Raw genomic sequence first — 16089 nt, 5'->3', positions numbered from 1 at the left:
CATGAACTTCCATATGCTGCAGGTACGGCCCTAAAAAAATAAAAATAAATAAATTTCTAGAAATCTTTTTTTTTGGCTGTGCCAGTGGCATGTGGAAGCTCCCAAGCCAGGGACGGAACCCACGCCACAGCAGTGATCCAAGCCCCTGAAGTGACAATGCAGGATCCTTAAACCACTGCACCACAAGGGAACTCCAAATGTCTGTAATTTAATATTCAGTACTGGCTGGGTTTAATATCTGTTTATCAAAAATCCTGAAAATTTAACAGTAAGCTCCTGTAAGCCAGTGCACGCCTGAAGGGGAGAATTCTGAAATAGGACTGAGGTCCTCTCACGAAATTGGGAGCAGGGAGCAGTGAAATTTGGACTTGCTTGGGTGCATGAGTCCTCCTGTCTGCAGCAGAACATGACTGGAGACGCCCAATGACAGAAGATCCTCAAACCTCCCCATTTCCATGCCCACATCCTGTTCTCCCTCTTTCCTCTGGAAGATGATAAGTCCAAGGGGAGCTCCTCCCACTTTCTGGATCCCGCCCCAATTCCTCTGCTATCTCGCCCTATCAGTTATCCCCAACCTCTTGCTAACTCTACCCTCCCTCTCCCCAGCTGTCCTCTCCTAAGATTGGCTGGGTAAGATACATTCCCATTGTGTGTCAGAATATCCAGAATTAAAGCAGCTTAAAGAGGATCTAGGCTACAACGTGGATGGACCTTGAGGACGTGATGCTCAGTGAGAGAAGCCAGACAGAGAAGGGCAAAGACTGTCTGACTCCACACCCAGGAGGTCCCTAGAGGAGTCAGATCCACAGAGACAGGAAGGAGATGGTGGGGCAGGGGCTGGGGGAGGAGAGGCGGAGTCAGTATTTCATGGGGACAAGAGTTCCAGTTTGGGAAGATGACAAAGTTTTGGAGATGATGGTGGGGATGGTCGCAGGTCAGCATGAATGTGCCTAATGCCATGGAAGTGTACGTAAAAAGGGTTTAAAAAGCTAATTTTATGATACGTATATTTTACCCCATTCTAAAAAAAATAAACACAAAAATTTAGCTATCAGCATATACACACTAGAGTGGAAGGGTTTTTTTGCTCTCCATTTTTTTTTTTCTTTTTGGCCACATCCATGGCATGTGGAAGTTTCTGGACTAGAGGCTGAGCCCACGCCACAGCAGAGATCTGAGCTAAGGCAGTGATAACATACAGGGAACTCCTGAGTGGAGTAGATTTTTTTTTTTTTTTTTTGCTTTTTAGGGCCGCACCCATGGCATATGGAGGTTCCCAGGCTAGGGGTCCAATTGTAGCTACAGCTGCCGACATACACCACAGCCACAGCAATGCAGGATCTGAGCCGCATCTTCGACCTACACCACAGCTCATGGCAATGCCGGATCCCTAACCCACTGAGCGAGGACAGGGAACCCGCAACTTCATGGTCCCTAGCCAGATGCGTTTCCCCTGGACTACGACGGGAACTCCATGGAGTGGAGGTTTTAATAGCAGGATGGCGTCTACATAAATCATGGCACAACTCCACACCATAGGATACAATATAGCAATGAAAAATACTGTCAGGACATATATATCATTAGAATATGAGCTTGGCCATGGTAGGAAATTTTCTTTCTTGTTCAAGATTGTACCTCCAGTATCCAGAGTGGTACCTGGCACCTAGAGAGACCCAGGAAATGTCCACTAACAGGAGACTGTCTACCCAAAACATGGCACCTGTTGAGTGAATGGAAAATATTCAAGCTATACCATCAGAAAGAAGGTAGTGTAACACCTGTATTTCCTTGATCCCTCAAATGATCACTTTTCCATATTTTTGTCTTTCTAGAGTCAAAAAAGGCCTGAACTATATTCAACTTAAAGCCGTGCATGTATTTAGCACAGTATGGATTTTTGCTTGTTTGCTTCTGAAGAGCTGTTTTTAATCGAAGTTGTTTTTTCAACAATCAGTGGCAGGTAAGAGTGGATCAAATTCAGGTATGTGACCAGAAAGTATGCAAAAGGAAAGCAGTGCTTGTAGGTCACTGATGGTTTTGTCTCTGGCTGGGGGGAAGGCTTTTTGTAATTTTTCTTTCTCATTTGCTTGTCTGATTTTTTTTTTCCTGTAGAGAGTACATAACATTTGTGCAACCAGAAAGAGAGGAAAAACTAAGTGCAGTCAGTGACATTAAAGATTTCAGTTTTGGGAGTTCCCATCATGACTCAGCAATGAGGATGTCGACTAGTTTCCATGAGGATGAGGGTTTGATCCCTAGCCTTACTCAGTGGATTAAGGATCTGGTGAGCTGTGATGTAGCCTGAGAACTGCCTTATGCCACAGGTGGGGCCCTAAAAAGCCAAAAAAAAAAAAAATTTCACAGTTTGTCAGGACCTACAGTGCCATGGCTAAGGACACAGGCTCAGGGGCCAGGCAGCCTGGGTTCAAATCCTCAAAGCACCACTTATGAATTAAGGGGCATTCCTAGCTGCCTTTGCCTCTCGTGTCCACATTCATGCCTGCTCCCCTCTTCCCGAAGAAACCCACCCTACCAAGCCTGTGGGAGGGGTCTGTCCTCATCTCTCTCTCCTTAGAGCTCTCCCGATCCTCCCTCCTTTTTTTTTTTTGTTTGTTTGTTTGTTTGTTTTGTCTTTTTGCTATTTCTTGGGCCGCTCCCGAGGCATATGGAGGTTCCCAGGCTAGGGGTCCAATCAGAGCTGTAGCCACCGGCCTACGCCAGAGCCACAGCAATGCAGGATCCGAGCCACGTCTGCAACTTACACCACAGCTCACGGTAACGCCAGATCCTTAACCCACTGAGCAAGGGCAGGGATCGAACCCACAACCTCACGGTTTCTAGTTGGATTCGTTAACCACTGCGCCGTGACAGGAACTCCCCGATCCTCCCTCCTTTGTGATCAACAATTTAGGAATTCCTTTGACAAGCCCTGAATCTCAAGAAGTCACTCTGGGAGTTCCCGTCGTGGCGCAGTGGTTAATGAATCCGACTAGGAACCATGAGGTTGCGGGTTCGGTCCCTGCCCTTGCTCAGTGGGTTAACGATCCGGCGTTGCTGTGAGCTGTGGTGTAGGTTGCAGACGCGGCTCGGATCCCGCATTGCTGTGGCTCTGGCGTAGGCCGGTGGCTGCAGCTCCGATTCAACCCCTAGCCTGGGAACCTCCATATGCCGCGGGAGCAGCCCAAGAAATGGCAACAACAACAACAACAACAACAAAAAAGACAAAAAGACAAAAAAAAAAAAGAAGTCACTCTGGAGCATGCCCTGGACCCAATGCTTGCATCCCCCGCCCCCGCCAAATCCATATGCAGAAGCCCTAAACCTCCCTGGGATGGTATTTGGAGGTGGGAACTTTGGGAGAGGATCAGGTTTCAATGAGGTCATGAAGGTGGCCTTATAAGGGGATGAAGGGAGCAGAGCTCTCCCTTTCTGTCTCCTCCAAGTGAGGCCACGGCAAGAAGGCAGCTGTCTATACACCAGGAAGACAATCCTCCTCAAAAGCTGACCATTGAACTTCTTAGCCTCCAGAACTGTAGGACATAACCCTTTGTTGTTTAAACCATTGTGATGGTTAATTTGATGTGTCACCTTGACTGGACTAAGGGAAGCCCGGGGAGGGGGGGGGCAGATAAAACATTATTTCTGGGGGTGCATGTGAAGGTGTTTCTAGAGGAAGCTGGCATTTGATTCAGTATAATAAGTACAGAAGATGGCCCTCACCAATGTGGGCATCACCCTATCCATTGAGGGCCGGAGGAAAACAAAAAGGGAGGAGGAAGGGTGAATTCTCGTTCTTCTTGAGCTGGGACATCCATATTTCCAGCCCTTGGACATCAGAGCTTCTGGTTCTTAGGCTTTCAGACTCACATTGAAGTTTTAACACCAGTTCCCCAGTTTTTCTTTCTTTCTTTTTTCTTTTTGCTTTTTAGGGCCGCACCTGGGGCATATGGAGGTTCCCAGGCTAGGGGCTGAATCAGAGCTACAGCTGCCAGCCTAAGCCACAGCCACAGTAATGCAGGATCTGAGCTGAGTCTGTGACCTATACCACAGTTCACAGCAATGCTGGATCCCTGACCCACTAAGCGAGGCCAGGAATCGAACCTACATCCTCATGGATACTAGTCGGATTTGTTTCTGCTGTGCCACAATGGGAACTCCCTATACCACCAGTTTTGCTTGTTCTCCAGTTTACGGATGGCAGATTACAGAACTTCTCAGACTCCATAATCACATGAGTAAATTCCTAATATATATATATAGAACTGAGCAGAACTCTGCAAGGCCCTCCCAAAATACAAAGCCCCTACTGTGTTCCCTGGCTCTTCTCTGCAGAAAAGCTGAAATCTCCCAGACCTCCCAGAGCCACAAAAGAGTAGGCTCAAGCAGTTAATGATTAGGACAATATTGTCACAGACTCAGTGTCTGATGAAAGAATGGGATTAACACTATTGCTCATAATAATCTATCTTTGTGGCCCTTAGACTAACTGCAGCTTTCTCTGCCCATGTATGCAAGCAGGCAACTAAAACCGTCAACAAACAGATGCTACAGACCCATGTCGACATCTACTCTGAAAATGTGGCACCCTGTGTCTGCCTGAAGTTACAGAGGACTAACCTTCACCCATACTCCCACAGAAATGGAACGATTTTCTGATAAGGGGGAATTTGTAAGCAGCTATTTTGCCCCTTTCTTGTTTGTCTATTTCTTTTCTTTTTTTTCCTTTTTTTTTTTTTTTTTTGGCCTCACCCATGGCATGTGGATGTTCCTAGGCCAGGGATCAAATCTGAGCCACAGCTGCAACTGATGCCACAGCTGCAGCCACGCTGGATCCTTAACCCACTGTGCCAGGCCAGGGATTGAATCTGAGCTGTGGCAGAGACAATGCTGGATCTTTAACACACTGCACCACAGCGGAAACTCCTGTTTGTCTATTTCTGTTTCCCTTAAACCTCAATAATAAAAATGAGATCACTAGGAAACACCTCACCTAACTTCCGATTTTTGTTTGACTGAATGTACACGATGCCTTGCCTAACCTGTTGATTCCTTTCCTGGATTGAAGGAAAAATGAAATAGTTAAAGAATGACTTATTCTCTGCCCCCAGCTTCCCCTTAGCAAATCTGGAGGCCGACCACGTGAGCAAGACAGCACCCAAAGGAAGATCAGGAGAAGTCGGCAGTCTGCATGCAATGGAAAAATGACAAAGAATGCTTAACTGAGACCTCGCTCTCTTTTTTTCCTTTAAAAATTGTCACGGCTGATGGAGTTCCCATTGTGGCGCAGTGGTTAACGAATCTGACTAGGAACCATGAGGTTGCAGGTTCGATACCTGGCCTTGTTCAGTGGGTTAAGGATCTGGCATTGCCCGTGAGCTGTGGTGTAGGTCGCAGACTCGGCTCGGATCCTGCATTGCTGTAGCTCTGGCGAAGGCCAGTGGCTACAGCTCCAATTAGACCCCTAGCCTGGGAACCTCCATATGCTGCAGGAGTGGCCCTAGAAAAGTCAAAAAAAAAAAAAAAATGTCACGGCTGAGCAGAATCTTTGGAATTGGTCTCTAGACATGAGTCCACCTTCTCCCCCAATTACTGGCTTTTCTGAATAAATTACCTTGTCTTTCTACCAACACTTGCCCCTCGATTATTGCCTTCTGAGTGGTGAGCACCTGAATCCAAGTTCAATAGCATATGTTTATACATATACACATGTACACATAATATATAAATATATCTGTTATATGCATCTATATATATATATGTATATATATACATATATAAAGATATAACTCCCACTGGGATAAATCCCACTGGGTTCTGTTTCTCTGGAGAATTCTAACATAGCCACCAGGCTGCGGTATTTGTTACAACACACTGAACTGACTAAAACAGAGTATTTCTCAAGATTCATGAAGAACGGGGTACCAGGGAGGGCACCCACTAAGTGGCCAAAGAATCATCCACAAAGACCTGAAGTCTCAGCTGAGACCTGAAGAAGGCCCAAGAGGCAGCCAAGTGAAGAGGGTATGGAACAGTGTTCCAAGCAGAGGGAATGACACACACAAGAGTGTGGAGGTGTAGAGAACAGTATGCATTTCTCAAACATTCCTGGAGGAAGGACCCCGTTCTTCATCCTTACCATAATCTTCAGTAACCCTGGGGCACAGAGCAGCAAAATGGTGGCAAGAGTGTTAGGGGGAGGGTCTGACTTCAGGGGTGGGGTTCAGGCTTCACTGGAGGTGTCCACCCGTGCAGTCAACCGGAAGGGCCCCACACTTGGTTTAATGTTCTGCCATCCCTGTTGAGAAATTCTGAACTACTTTTAGACAAGAAGTTCAACATTTTCCTTTTGCACTGGGCCCTGCAAATTACATAGCCACTTCTGCCTGGGTTCAAATCCCAACCTTGCCATTTACTTGCCCTGTGCCCTTGGGCAAGTTACTGAAAATTTCAAAGCCCCCAACCCCAAATGATACGCACAATGATAGTAGAGAAGGGCTGAGGCAAATTAATTTAGATTTTGTATTGAGGATGTTGAGGGTTGAAGGAGAAAAACTAAAATTTTAACTGGGTATTAATGAGTGAGTAAATAAACATATGAGTATGTGAATGAGTGAGTGAATGAATAAATGAATGAATGAATAAGAAGGGGAGGAGCGCTAGACACCGACCCTTACGGTCACCTCTAGTCCCTGCTTCCCTAACATCCCCACCCCTCCTCACTTTCCTGCCTCTCCCGAGCGCCCCCTGCCGTTGCGCCGCTCAGCCTCGCCAAGCTCGAATCAGACCCCGCGCCTGGTTCTCGAAGCCGGTTGGCTCCGAGGCTGGCCTTTCGTGGAATGTAGTCCTCTGCCCCGCGTCTGCGTTTCCTATCGGCTCCGGTACTGTGACAGCCACAGGAAGTACGTAGGGAAACTTTCTCCAGGTCCCACAAGCCATCGCATAGCACTGCATGACGGGAGTCGTAGTCCTCGCCTCGCTTATTTCTGACGCCACTCACTCTGGTTGGAACTACAATTCCCGCCATGCATCGTGTCCTCACGTCATCGCATCGTGTCCTCACGTCATCGCATCTGACCCTCGGCCTTCTGGGAGTAATAGTCTTAGCACCTCACCGTTCCTTTTCTGTCCTACGGAGCGGGCTGGCTCAGAGGACTACATTTCCCAGCATGCTCCATTCGCCCACGGCACCAGGCCACGGCAGCCATTTTGTTCCGCCCGAAAAGCCCCTAAAATGGCGCCGGGGGAGACGGTGAAGGTTGCCGCCTGCCTGAGTGGGCTCTAGTCCGCCGTCACCCCGTGCCCTCTTCCCCCGGCGGCAGGCCCATGGCCTGGCGGAGGCCCGGACCATGGACCTCCATACCGCCGTGTACAATGCCGCCCGCGATGGCAAGCTGCAGCTGCTTCAGAAGCTGCTCAGCGGCCGGAGCCGGGAGGAGCTGGAGGAGCTGACGGGCGAGGTGGCCAGCGGGGGAACACCACTGCTAATCGCCGCCCGCTACGGCCACTTGGACGTGGTCGAGTACCTGGTGGACCGGTGCGGCGCGAGCGTGGAAGCAGGCGGCTCGGTGCACTTCGATGGCGAGACCATCGAGGGCGCGCCGCCGCTGTGGGCAGCCTCTGCTGCGGGCCACCTGGACGTGGTGCGGAGCCTGCTGCGCCGCGGGGCCTCGGTGAACCGCACCACACGCACCAACTCGACGCCCTTGCGCGCCGCCTGCTTCGACGGGCACCTGGAGGTGGTGCGCTACTTGGTGGGCGAGCACCAGGCGGACCTGGAGGTGGCCAACCGGCACGGGCACACGTGCCTTATGATTTCCTGTTACAAGGGCCACCGCGAGATCGCCCGCTACCTGCTGGAGCAGGGCGCCCAGGTGAATCGGCGCAGCGCCAAAGGCAACACGGCCCTGCACGACTGTGCTGAGTCTGGCAGCCTGGAGATCTTGCAGCTGCTGCTCGGGTGCAACGCCCGCATGGAACGTGACGGCTACGGTATGACCCCGCTGCTGGCGGCCAGCGTGACGGGCCACACCAACATCGTGGAGTACCTCATCCAGGAGCAGCCTGCTGGGGAGGAGACCCGGCCAGGGCTGTCCCGAGAAGGCCCCACCGCCAGCCCGGCGTGCGTGCAGCCCCAGAGCCCCCGCTGCTGCAGCGCCTCCCCAGAGGAGCCGCTGAGCGGTGAATCTTCCGAGAGCTGCTGCCCCACCAGCCGGGAAGCTGCCGTTGAAGCCTTGGAATTGCTGGGAGCCACCTACGTGGATAAGAAGCGGGATCTGCTTGGGGCCCTGAAACACTGGAGACGGGCCATGGAGCTGCGTCACCAAGGGGGTGCGTATCTGCCCAAACCCGAGCCCCCCCAGCTGGTCCTGGCCTATGACTATTCCAGGGAGGTGAACACCGCTGAGGAGTTGGAGGCACTCATCACCGACCCGGATGAGATGCGCATGCAAGCCCTGTTGATCCGCGAGCGCATCCTGGGGCCCTCCCACCCGGACACTTCTTACTATATCCGTTACCGGGGCGCGGTGTATGCCGACTCGGGCAACTTCGAGCGCTGCATCCGCCTGTGGAAGTACGCCCTGGACATGCAGCAGAACAACCTGGAGCCTCTGAGTCCCATGACCGCCAGCAGCTTCCTCTCCTTTGCCGAACTCTTCTCCTACGTGCTTCAGGACCGCTCGGCCAAGGGCAGCCTGGGCACGCAGATCGGCTTTGCAGACCTCATGGGGGTGCTGTGCAAAGGGGTGCGGGAAGTGGAGCGGGCCCTGCAGCTGCCCAAGGAGCCCGGGGACTCGGCGCAGTTCACCAAGGCCCTGGCCATCATCCTCCACCTGCTCTATCTGCTGGAGAAAGTGGAGTGCACTCCCGACCAGGAGCACCTGAAGCACCAGACGGTCTACCGGCTGCTCAAGTGCGCCCCCCGCGGCAAGAACGGCTTCACCCCTCTGCACATGGCCGTGGACGCGGAGACCACGAACGTGGGCCGCTACCCGGTGGGCAGATTCCCCTCCCTCCAGGTGGTCAAGGTGCTGCTCGACTGCGGGGCTGACCCAGACAGCCGGGACTTTGACAACAACACCCCGCTGCACATCGCGGCACAGAACAACTGCCCCGGGATCATGAACGCCCTGATCGAAGCAGGAGCCCACATGGATGCCACCAACGCCTTCAAGAAGACGGCCTACGAGCTGCTGGATGAGAAACTGCTGGCTAAGAGCACCATTCAGCCCTTCAACTACGTCACCCTACAGTGCCTTGCAGCCCGCGCCCTGGACAAAAACAAGATTCCCTACAAGGGCTTCATCCCTGAGGAGCTGGAGGCCTTCATCGAGCTGCACTGACGGGCTTCCACGAGGAGACCCTGGGAGGGGCGGGGCCCAGTCTGTCCCCGCCCCCTCCTGGTGAGCACTTCCGGTGGCACAAAACAGGAGGAGGGCCTCCCGCCCGCACTGCCCTCTCACCTCTGTAGGGAGGAGGAGAGGAGTTAGCGAGCTGTTGGTGCTAGAAGCCTTCTGGATCACGTGCTCTGGGATCGGCCTTTCTCAAGAGCCGGCGCTTCCATCCTTAACCCGAGAAGACGCTCCACTTCCCACGCGTCCCATCTGCCTGGGTTTCGGAGATTTTTTTGCCTTCTGACCTGGAGGCAGAGGGATTGAAGCCATCGCCTTCCTCCCCCCAGCTGGAAACACAAGAAGCAGCTGAGATTTGGGTCGGTCCTCGGCCTCTTAAGTGGCCAGATAGACCCAGCCGCCGAATGCAGTGTTAAGACTGGGGGCCTCAAGGAAGAAAAGTGGGAGACCTGCTTTTTCGTGCACACTCGCACCTGCTTCCTCCAGCCCTGCTGTGGGTGGGGCTCTCTGCCCAGGACGGCCTGCCCCTCGCGTGGCTTTTGTGGTGTGGTGTTCTGTTTATTTGCTAAGTGGGGCAGGTTACACGTGTGGTGCAGGAGTCCTGAGGCTTTGCTGCCATACACTTTTTTTTTTTTTTTTTTAAGATTTCGGTTTGTCAGACTGAATGAGCTCATTTCATGCAGCGAGGGTTTTGTGGGGCCTGAGCTGGCCAAGGCCAGTAGGAGTAAGCTTTCTTATGTGAAGAATTTGGTGAGGGAGGTGCCAGTCCATGGTATCAGTCCCCAAAACGAGGGTGACTGTCCCTTTGTCCAAACCTCACTCGGTTGCCTTTTTCTTGGGCCGCCCGACTTCCTGTCGCAACTAGAAAGAGAAGTTATTTTTTCAAACGAGGAGCCGGGCCCTCGGTCCACTTCCCGCCCAGCCAGAGCTCACCTGGTGGGCTTGGGGTTTGGTTTTCACAGTTTCCGAGTTAAAACTGCAGGCCACGTCCACCTCCCAGATCACCCACGAGGGCATGGCGAGCATCCTGAGTGGCCATAGGCATTTTTTTTATTAGCAGCTTGAAGACCTGGATCCAGGTGTCCCCAAGAAAACTCCAAGTTCCCGGTTAACTCAGTAAGTCAGCCAGCTGAGAAGACGGTGAATGTCCAGAACAAGTTGCCAGCTGAGGTGGCACAAAATCGTGGTCTCCCCTCACTCAGGGGACAGAGTGCTCCTGCCAGAGGCTCCGCCCCGGTGACATTCTCTGGGCAGTGGTCCTCCATCTGCCCTGTTCTTGGCCCATGTGGAGAGCAGTGAAGGAACCGGGAGCTACTGCCCCCTCTCTGCTCAGGAGAAGAGTCTCCTCACCCCACATCTGTCCGCCCAGCCTCGTCTGGGGCAGCTACACAGAAGCCTCCAGAAGCCACAGTGGGTCCCTGGATGTTCCAGCCCACTGAGGGAACGCGGTCTCATTTGGATTTGCAGTGTTAGTTAGGACCTTCTTTATTTACACGACCAGGTTTTTGCCTTCCATCAAGGCGTGAAACTCCATCACTGTCGCTCCCGAAGCCCAGAATAAAGAGGCGTTTTAAGTGGCGAGTCTGGCGCTGGTGTTAAACAACATCGTCGTTGAAAGGACGACACTGGGCGAGAGCTGCCTGGCAGTTCTGTCCTGGGGGTATGGGGGAGAAGGTGGGGAGGGGGGGTGGCCCAGGAAGGACGCTGGCTCCCACTGGAGTTTGTTTCTGTCCTTTGGCTGAGTGCCAGATTTCTTCAAGAAAATAGATTACTGCAGGAAAAAAAAAAAGCAAAACAAAACCCGCAAACCACTGGCTTAGTCAAAACCTTTGCTTTGTGGGAGGGCTGCCGCAGGAAAGAGGATGGCTTGAGCCTCAGGAAAGGTTCAGGAAACAGGAGGACCCCTAAATCAGCCCTGCTTTGCCACGACCCCAGGATGGAGCCCATGGACCCTGTGGCCCAAGAAGTCTGCATGAACTGGATGCATTTCCTGGGGCTCGCTCAGGCGTGGGAGGAAATTCCACCCTGCCCCTTCTCTTCCTCCTGCCATCTTGCTGGTTAAATTCTGGTTTTGGCCATATTAGCACAGTCCAGCCCCTCCCCTACAGCACTGCCCGGTAGATGGTCATTTATTTCCTGAGGGCCAGGCAGGGTCCAGGCACCCTTAGCAGGCAGGAGCAAGCCAACTATACCTGAGGTCTGTCACCTCCCCAGGTCCTCACCTCCTATGACAGTGGGGAGGCCATGCTGTGAGGACATTTCATTCACTTCCAGTAGCAAATTGACCTGGAGGGTTCTCCCTCTCCTGGTTTCATTGGGGGGCTAACAATCCTTAACAGTTAACACCCCCTTAGCTGCGGTGTAAATACGGTTGTCGCCCCAAAGGAATGGGCTTTGAGCCAGCAGACGCGCTCCACAGCCTCCCAGGAGACACCATCAGCATTTATTGAGCCCTGACTGTAGGGTGGGCGCTGCTCTGTGCTGAGCCAGGTGCCCTTGCTCATTAATCACAACAGGCCTGTGAAATAAGTAGCATTCGCTCTCTCTTGCAAATGCGGAAAATGGAGACGATTAAGAGATTCCATTCTAGGAAAATTGCCAGAGTCACAAGGCACTTTGGCCTGAGACTCCAGGAAAAGCCATGTTAAAACAAAGCTGAGGCAGGTTTCTGGTGAAGGTTGACCCAGCAGCTCAAAACTCTTAGGAATGACCTTGTTCCTATGGGGTCCTGAGGTGACAGCCATCAAAATGCCATATGCCAGCCAAAGTCCTGAGGGTCACTTAGCCTGGAGCAATCATTGTAGCTCAGGAATGGGTGGTACTGCCTGGTTCACCCTGAGTTGGTTGCTACCTACCGAGTTAACGATGAAGAGAAAAGCTCAGAGGGGTCAAGTAGGCTGCCCAAGGCCATGGCCAGGATGACGACCCACCTTGCTGACAGATGAGCAGACTGAGGCTCAGGAGAAGTGTGCCTGAGCTCCCAGCTAGGAAGCACCAAGGTCAAGACTAAGACCCGAGGTTGAGGGTGTCAGAAAGTGTGCAGCTCACCCCACCTCTGGGAGCCACTGCCCCACTCACTGTCTCTTCCTGCCTCCGAAGAACTGAAATCAGGGCCTGAAGTCCTGCGCATTCCCTTGCCTGCTTAGTTAATGCCTTTCTCAGACCTTGGGGAGCCCTAGGAAGGTCTGTGTTGGTCCCCACTGAGTGACTTGTGTGGTGAGTGAGCAAACCAATGCCTCTTGCCTCTGGGGATTTCTGGTCCCCCTCTGACAACTTGGGGAGTAGCCCCTGATGGCTTTGCCTCGCTTGGAGACTGCTGCCCCTGTGGGATTCCAGGACTGTCATCCGAGCAGTGTTTACAGGGAGCAGAGCGTCCCAGCCCAAGGTTAAAGATAGCACCACTCAGGGACTCAGCCCCGAAAGGCGAGATGACCAGCCCCCAGGACCGTGGCACTTGGCTGGCACCATGGGGCACTAACTGTCCCTAGAGAAAGGTTGGGTGGGGGTTTGGATTCCTTCAGGCGATTGAGTCAGGACTGGACAAAAGGTGTTTCCGCCCAGCAGTTGCCACAACATGTGTTAGGCAAGACCCAGCCCAAGTGCAGGGCAGCACCACCCCTCCTACAAGCTGGGGTGAAGTGTTCCCTCCCCTGACCCTAGCAGTCTTGTTTCTCGAAGGTGTGCAGAAGCGACAGTGGCTCTCGGCACTGAACAGGACATTTGCGATCCCCCAGTGCAACCCTCGCCCCCTGCCCTGAGTCCTGATGTTTCTCTTAAAAGCCCATGAAGCAATGGCCTTGATCAGATGTCACCTCCTCCTGGAAGCCCGCCCAGATCGTCATAAAAAACACAGCCCCAGATGGCCTCCACCACATCCTCCTGTCTACTTCCTTCTTAATCTTTATCACCGTAACTCCTGTCATCTTTTTCTTTGTGTGCTTGTTTTTTCAGTGTGTCCCTCCCTTAGAATGTCAACTACTGAAACTCATTTCCCCACACCCAGAAGAGGGTCTGACTCACAGCAGCTCATTAAGCATTTGTTGAATGAATAAATGATCTCTCTTGCTCATTCAAAGAAGAGTGAGGCGGCCTGTGTAGCTGGATCAGAGGCTGTGAGGGGAGACACAGGTAGATGGTGCAGGGCCTTCAGTCCCTGAAAAGCAGTGTGGGTTTTATCTTTAGGGCGATGGGCAGCCATGGCAGAGTTTCACACCAAAGAGAGATGTGACCTTATTTATTTAAGCCTTGAGTTCACTCTGGCTACAGCGAGAGGAACAGATTGGAGGGAGGCCATGGAATGGAGAGAAGTGGACAGATTCCAGATCTGCTTTGGAGTAGGGCTGGCAAGACTTGATGAATTGGTCTGGGAGGAAGGAGGGGAGTCTAAGATGGATTCCTAGGTTTTTGACCAGAGCCAGTAAGTGGATGGCTGAGGGGGCTGTTTAATGGGCTGGAGAGAAATGGAGCAGAATTCCTGACTTCAGGGGACTCTAGGGCATAATGGGAGCCCTGTGTAGGTGCCTCATTCACCACTGCAGAGCCAGTACCCAGGAAAATGCCTGGTGTGTAGTAGGAGCTCAATCAGTGTGTGTTGACTGAATTGAAGGCTTTCAGTGCCAGGGAAGGTAGGTCTGAGTTGCTGAAGTGGCTCAGGGTTGACTTCTAAAGAGCCTTAAACTCGGAGATCATTCGGGGCTGGCAGGTAACAGGTAAGTGAGCTGGCTGGTGGGCAGCTGTAACAGCTTCAGCTGGTCACAAGAAAATTTGAAAGCGCTTTGAGCATAAAACACATGAAAACTTGTGCAGTGCAGCTAAACCAGTGCCTAGAGGTCAGTGTATAGCTTTAAACTTTTTTTTTTTTTCTGTCTTTTTAGGGCTACACCTGCCGCATATGGAAGTTCCCAGGCTAGGGGTCAAATTGGAGATAACAGCTGCCAGCCTACGCCACAGCCACAGCAACACAGGATTGGAACTGTGTCTGCAACCTACACCACAGCTTACGGCCATACCAAATCCCTGACCCACTGAGTGAGGCCAGGAATCAAACCTGTGTCCTCATGGATACCACTCAGATTTGTTTCCACTCCCAACGTATAGCTTTAAATGCTTGCACTGGAAGACAGGAAAAAAAGAATCTGCAAACTGTGTCCTATAGGCCAAATCCAGCCTCATTTTGTAAATAAAGTGTTACTGGCACAGCCACCCTCCAGAGCTCACAACTTCCTTGTGGCTGCGTTCAAGCTGCAATGGCAAAATTGAGCAGTTGTAACAGAGACCATCTGGCTCCCAAAGCCTGAAATATCTGTTTAGCCTTTTACAGAAAAAGCATGCCAATGCCTCATCTAAAGTTTCACTTTAGGAAGCTGGAGACATCAGTGCAAATTAAATCCAAAGAATAAACACTGCAAATCAGGATTCCTGTCATGGCGCAGTGGAAACAAATCCATCTAGGAACCATGAGGTTGCAGGTTCGATTCCTGACCTCACTCAGTGGGTTAAGGATCTGGTGTTGCTTCGAGCTGTGGTGTGGGTCACAGGTGCAGCTGGGATCTGGCACTGCTGTGGCGTAGGCTGGCAGCTACAGCTCTGATTAGACCCCTACCCTGGGGACCTCCATATGCCTCGGGTGTGGCCCTAAAAAGACAAAAAAGAAAAAAAGAATGTAGATCAATAAAATAGAAATGGACAAATGATAGAGAAAAAAGCGATGAAACCAAAGGTGGTTCTTTAAAAGGTTTAATAAAGTTGAAACATGCTGGTGGGGGTCGGGTGCAGCTCTGGATCCAACCCTGGGGCCACTGCCTTGTAATTAATCCTCTCATTCAGTCCAGTTTCCTCATCTGTAAAATGGGGTTGATGGTAGCAGCTGCCTAACAGCAATCATGGATCAAATGAGTTTATCCATGAAAACCTGGCACACCGCTCCATGGATCTGCCCTTGCCATAGGCCACACTCGTTTATACATATAATACATGGGTGAACTTTAAAAAAATTTAAGTAGTTGTGTATTAAGCATCACTAGGCCCCCTGCTCCCAACATGTGTGAGTTCACAGATGTTAATACTGAAAATAATCCAGGTTTAAAAATAAAGACGAGTTTGTATTTTTTACCATCTTTTCCAGAGATAAAGTTTACCATTTTACTATTATTATTTTGTCTTTTTATGGCCACACCTGTGGCAGATGGAAGTTCCTGGGCTAGGGGTCAAATAGGAGCTGCAGCTGCTGGCCTACACCACAGCCACAGCCACGTGGGAACCAAGGCGCATCTGGTGACTTAAGTGGCAACGCAAGCTTAACCCACTTAACCTACTGAGTGAGGCCAGGGATTGAATGCACATCCTCATGGATATTAGATTCTTAACCCACTGAGCCATAAGGAAACTCCCTATTATTATATTTTTTTGGCTGCACCAGCAGCATATGGATGGTTCCAGGCCAGGGATCAAATCCTAGTCACAGCTGTGACCTACATCACAGCTCTGGCAATGCTGGATCCTTAACCTGTTGTGCCACAGTGAGAACTCCCAAAGTTAACCATTTTAAAGTATAAAATTCAGTGGTTTTTTATAATCTCAGGATTGAGCAACCATCACCACTACCTAATTCCAGGTGGGAGGGGGTGGAGAAGAAAAAGGGCTGCCCCCCCCTCCTTTGCCTTTAAAGGCCATACCCAATGCATATGGAGTTTCCCAGGCTGGGGGGTGGGGGGAGTTCAATCGGCACTACAGCAGC

At 51.5% G+C, this 16089-nt stretch overlaps 1 protein-coding gene across 1 annotated transcript; it reads left to right on the top strand.

Moving 5' to 3' along the window:
* Window positions 1-7209: 7209 nt before the first annotated feature.
* On the top strand, window positions 7210-10934 carry FEM1A (fem-1 homolog A). Its single transcript, XM_047777430.1, has one exon. The coding sequence runs from the start codon at window positions 7350-7352 to the stop codon at window positions 9342-9344; it is 1995 nt and encodes a 664-aa protein (XP_047633386.1). The 5' UTR covers window positions 7210-7349; the 3' UTR covers window positions 9345-10934.
* Window positions 10935-16089: the final 5155 nt, after the last annotated feature.

The sequence above is a fragment of the Phacochoerus africanus genome, chromosome 4 (assembly GCF_016906955.1).
Source record: "Phacochoerus africanus isolate WHEZ1 chromosome 4, ROS_Pafr_v1, whole genome shotgun sequence".
NCBI classification, from domain to species: Eukaryota; Metazoa; Chordata; class Mammalia; order Artiodactyla; family Suidae; genus Phacochoerus; species Phacochoerus africanus.
The sequence above is the reverse complement of the archived record's forward strand: the minus strand, read 5'-3'. Positions and strand labels throughout refer to the sequence as shown.

Excerpts from the sequence above, each read along its gene's own strand:
- FEM1A (XM_047777430.1), top strand. The coding sequence starts at position 7,350 with ATGGACCTCCATACCGCCGTGTACAATGCCGCCCGCGATGGCAAGCTG.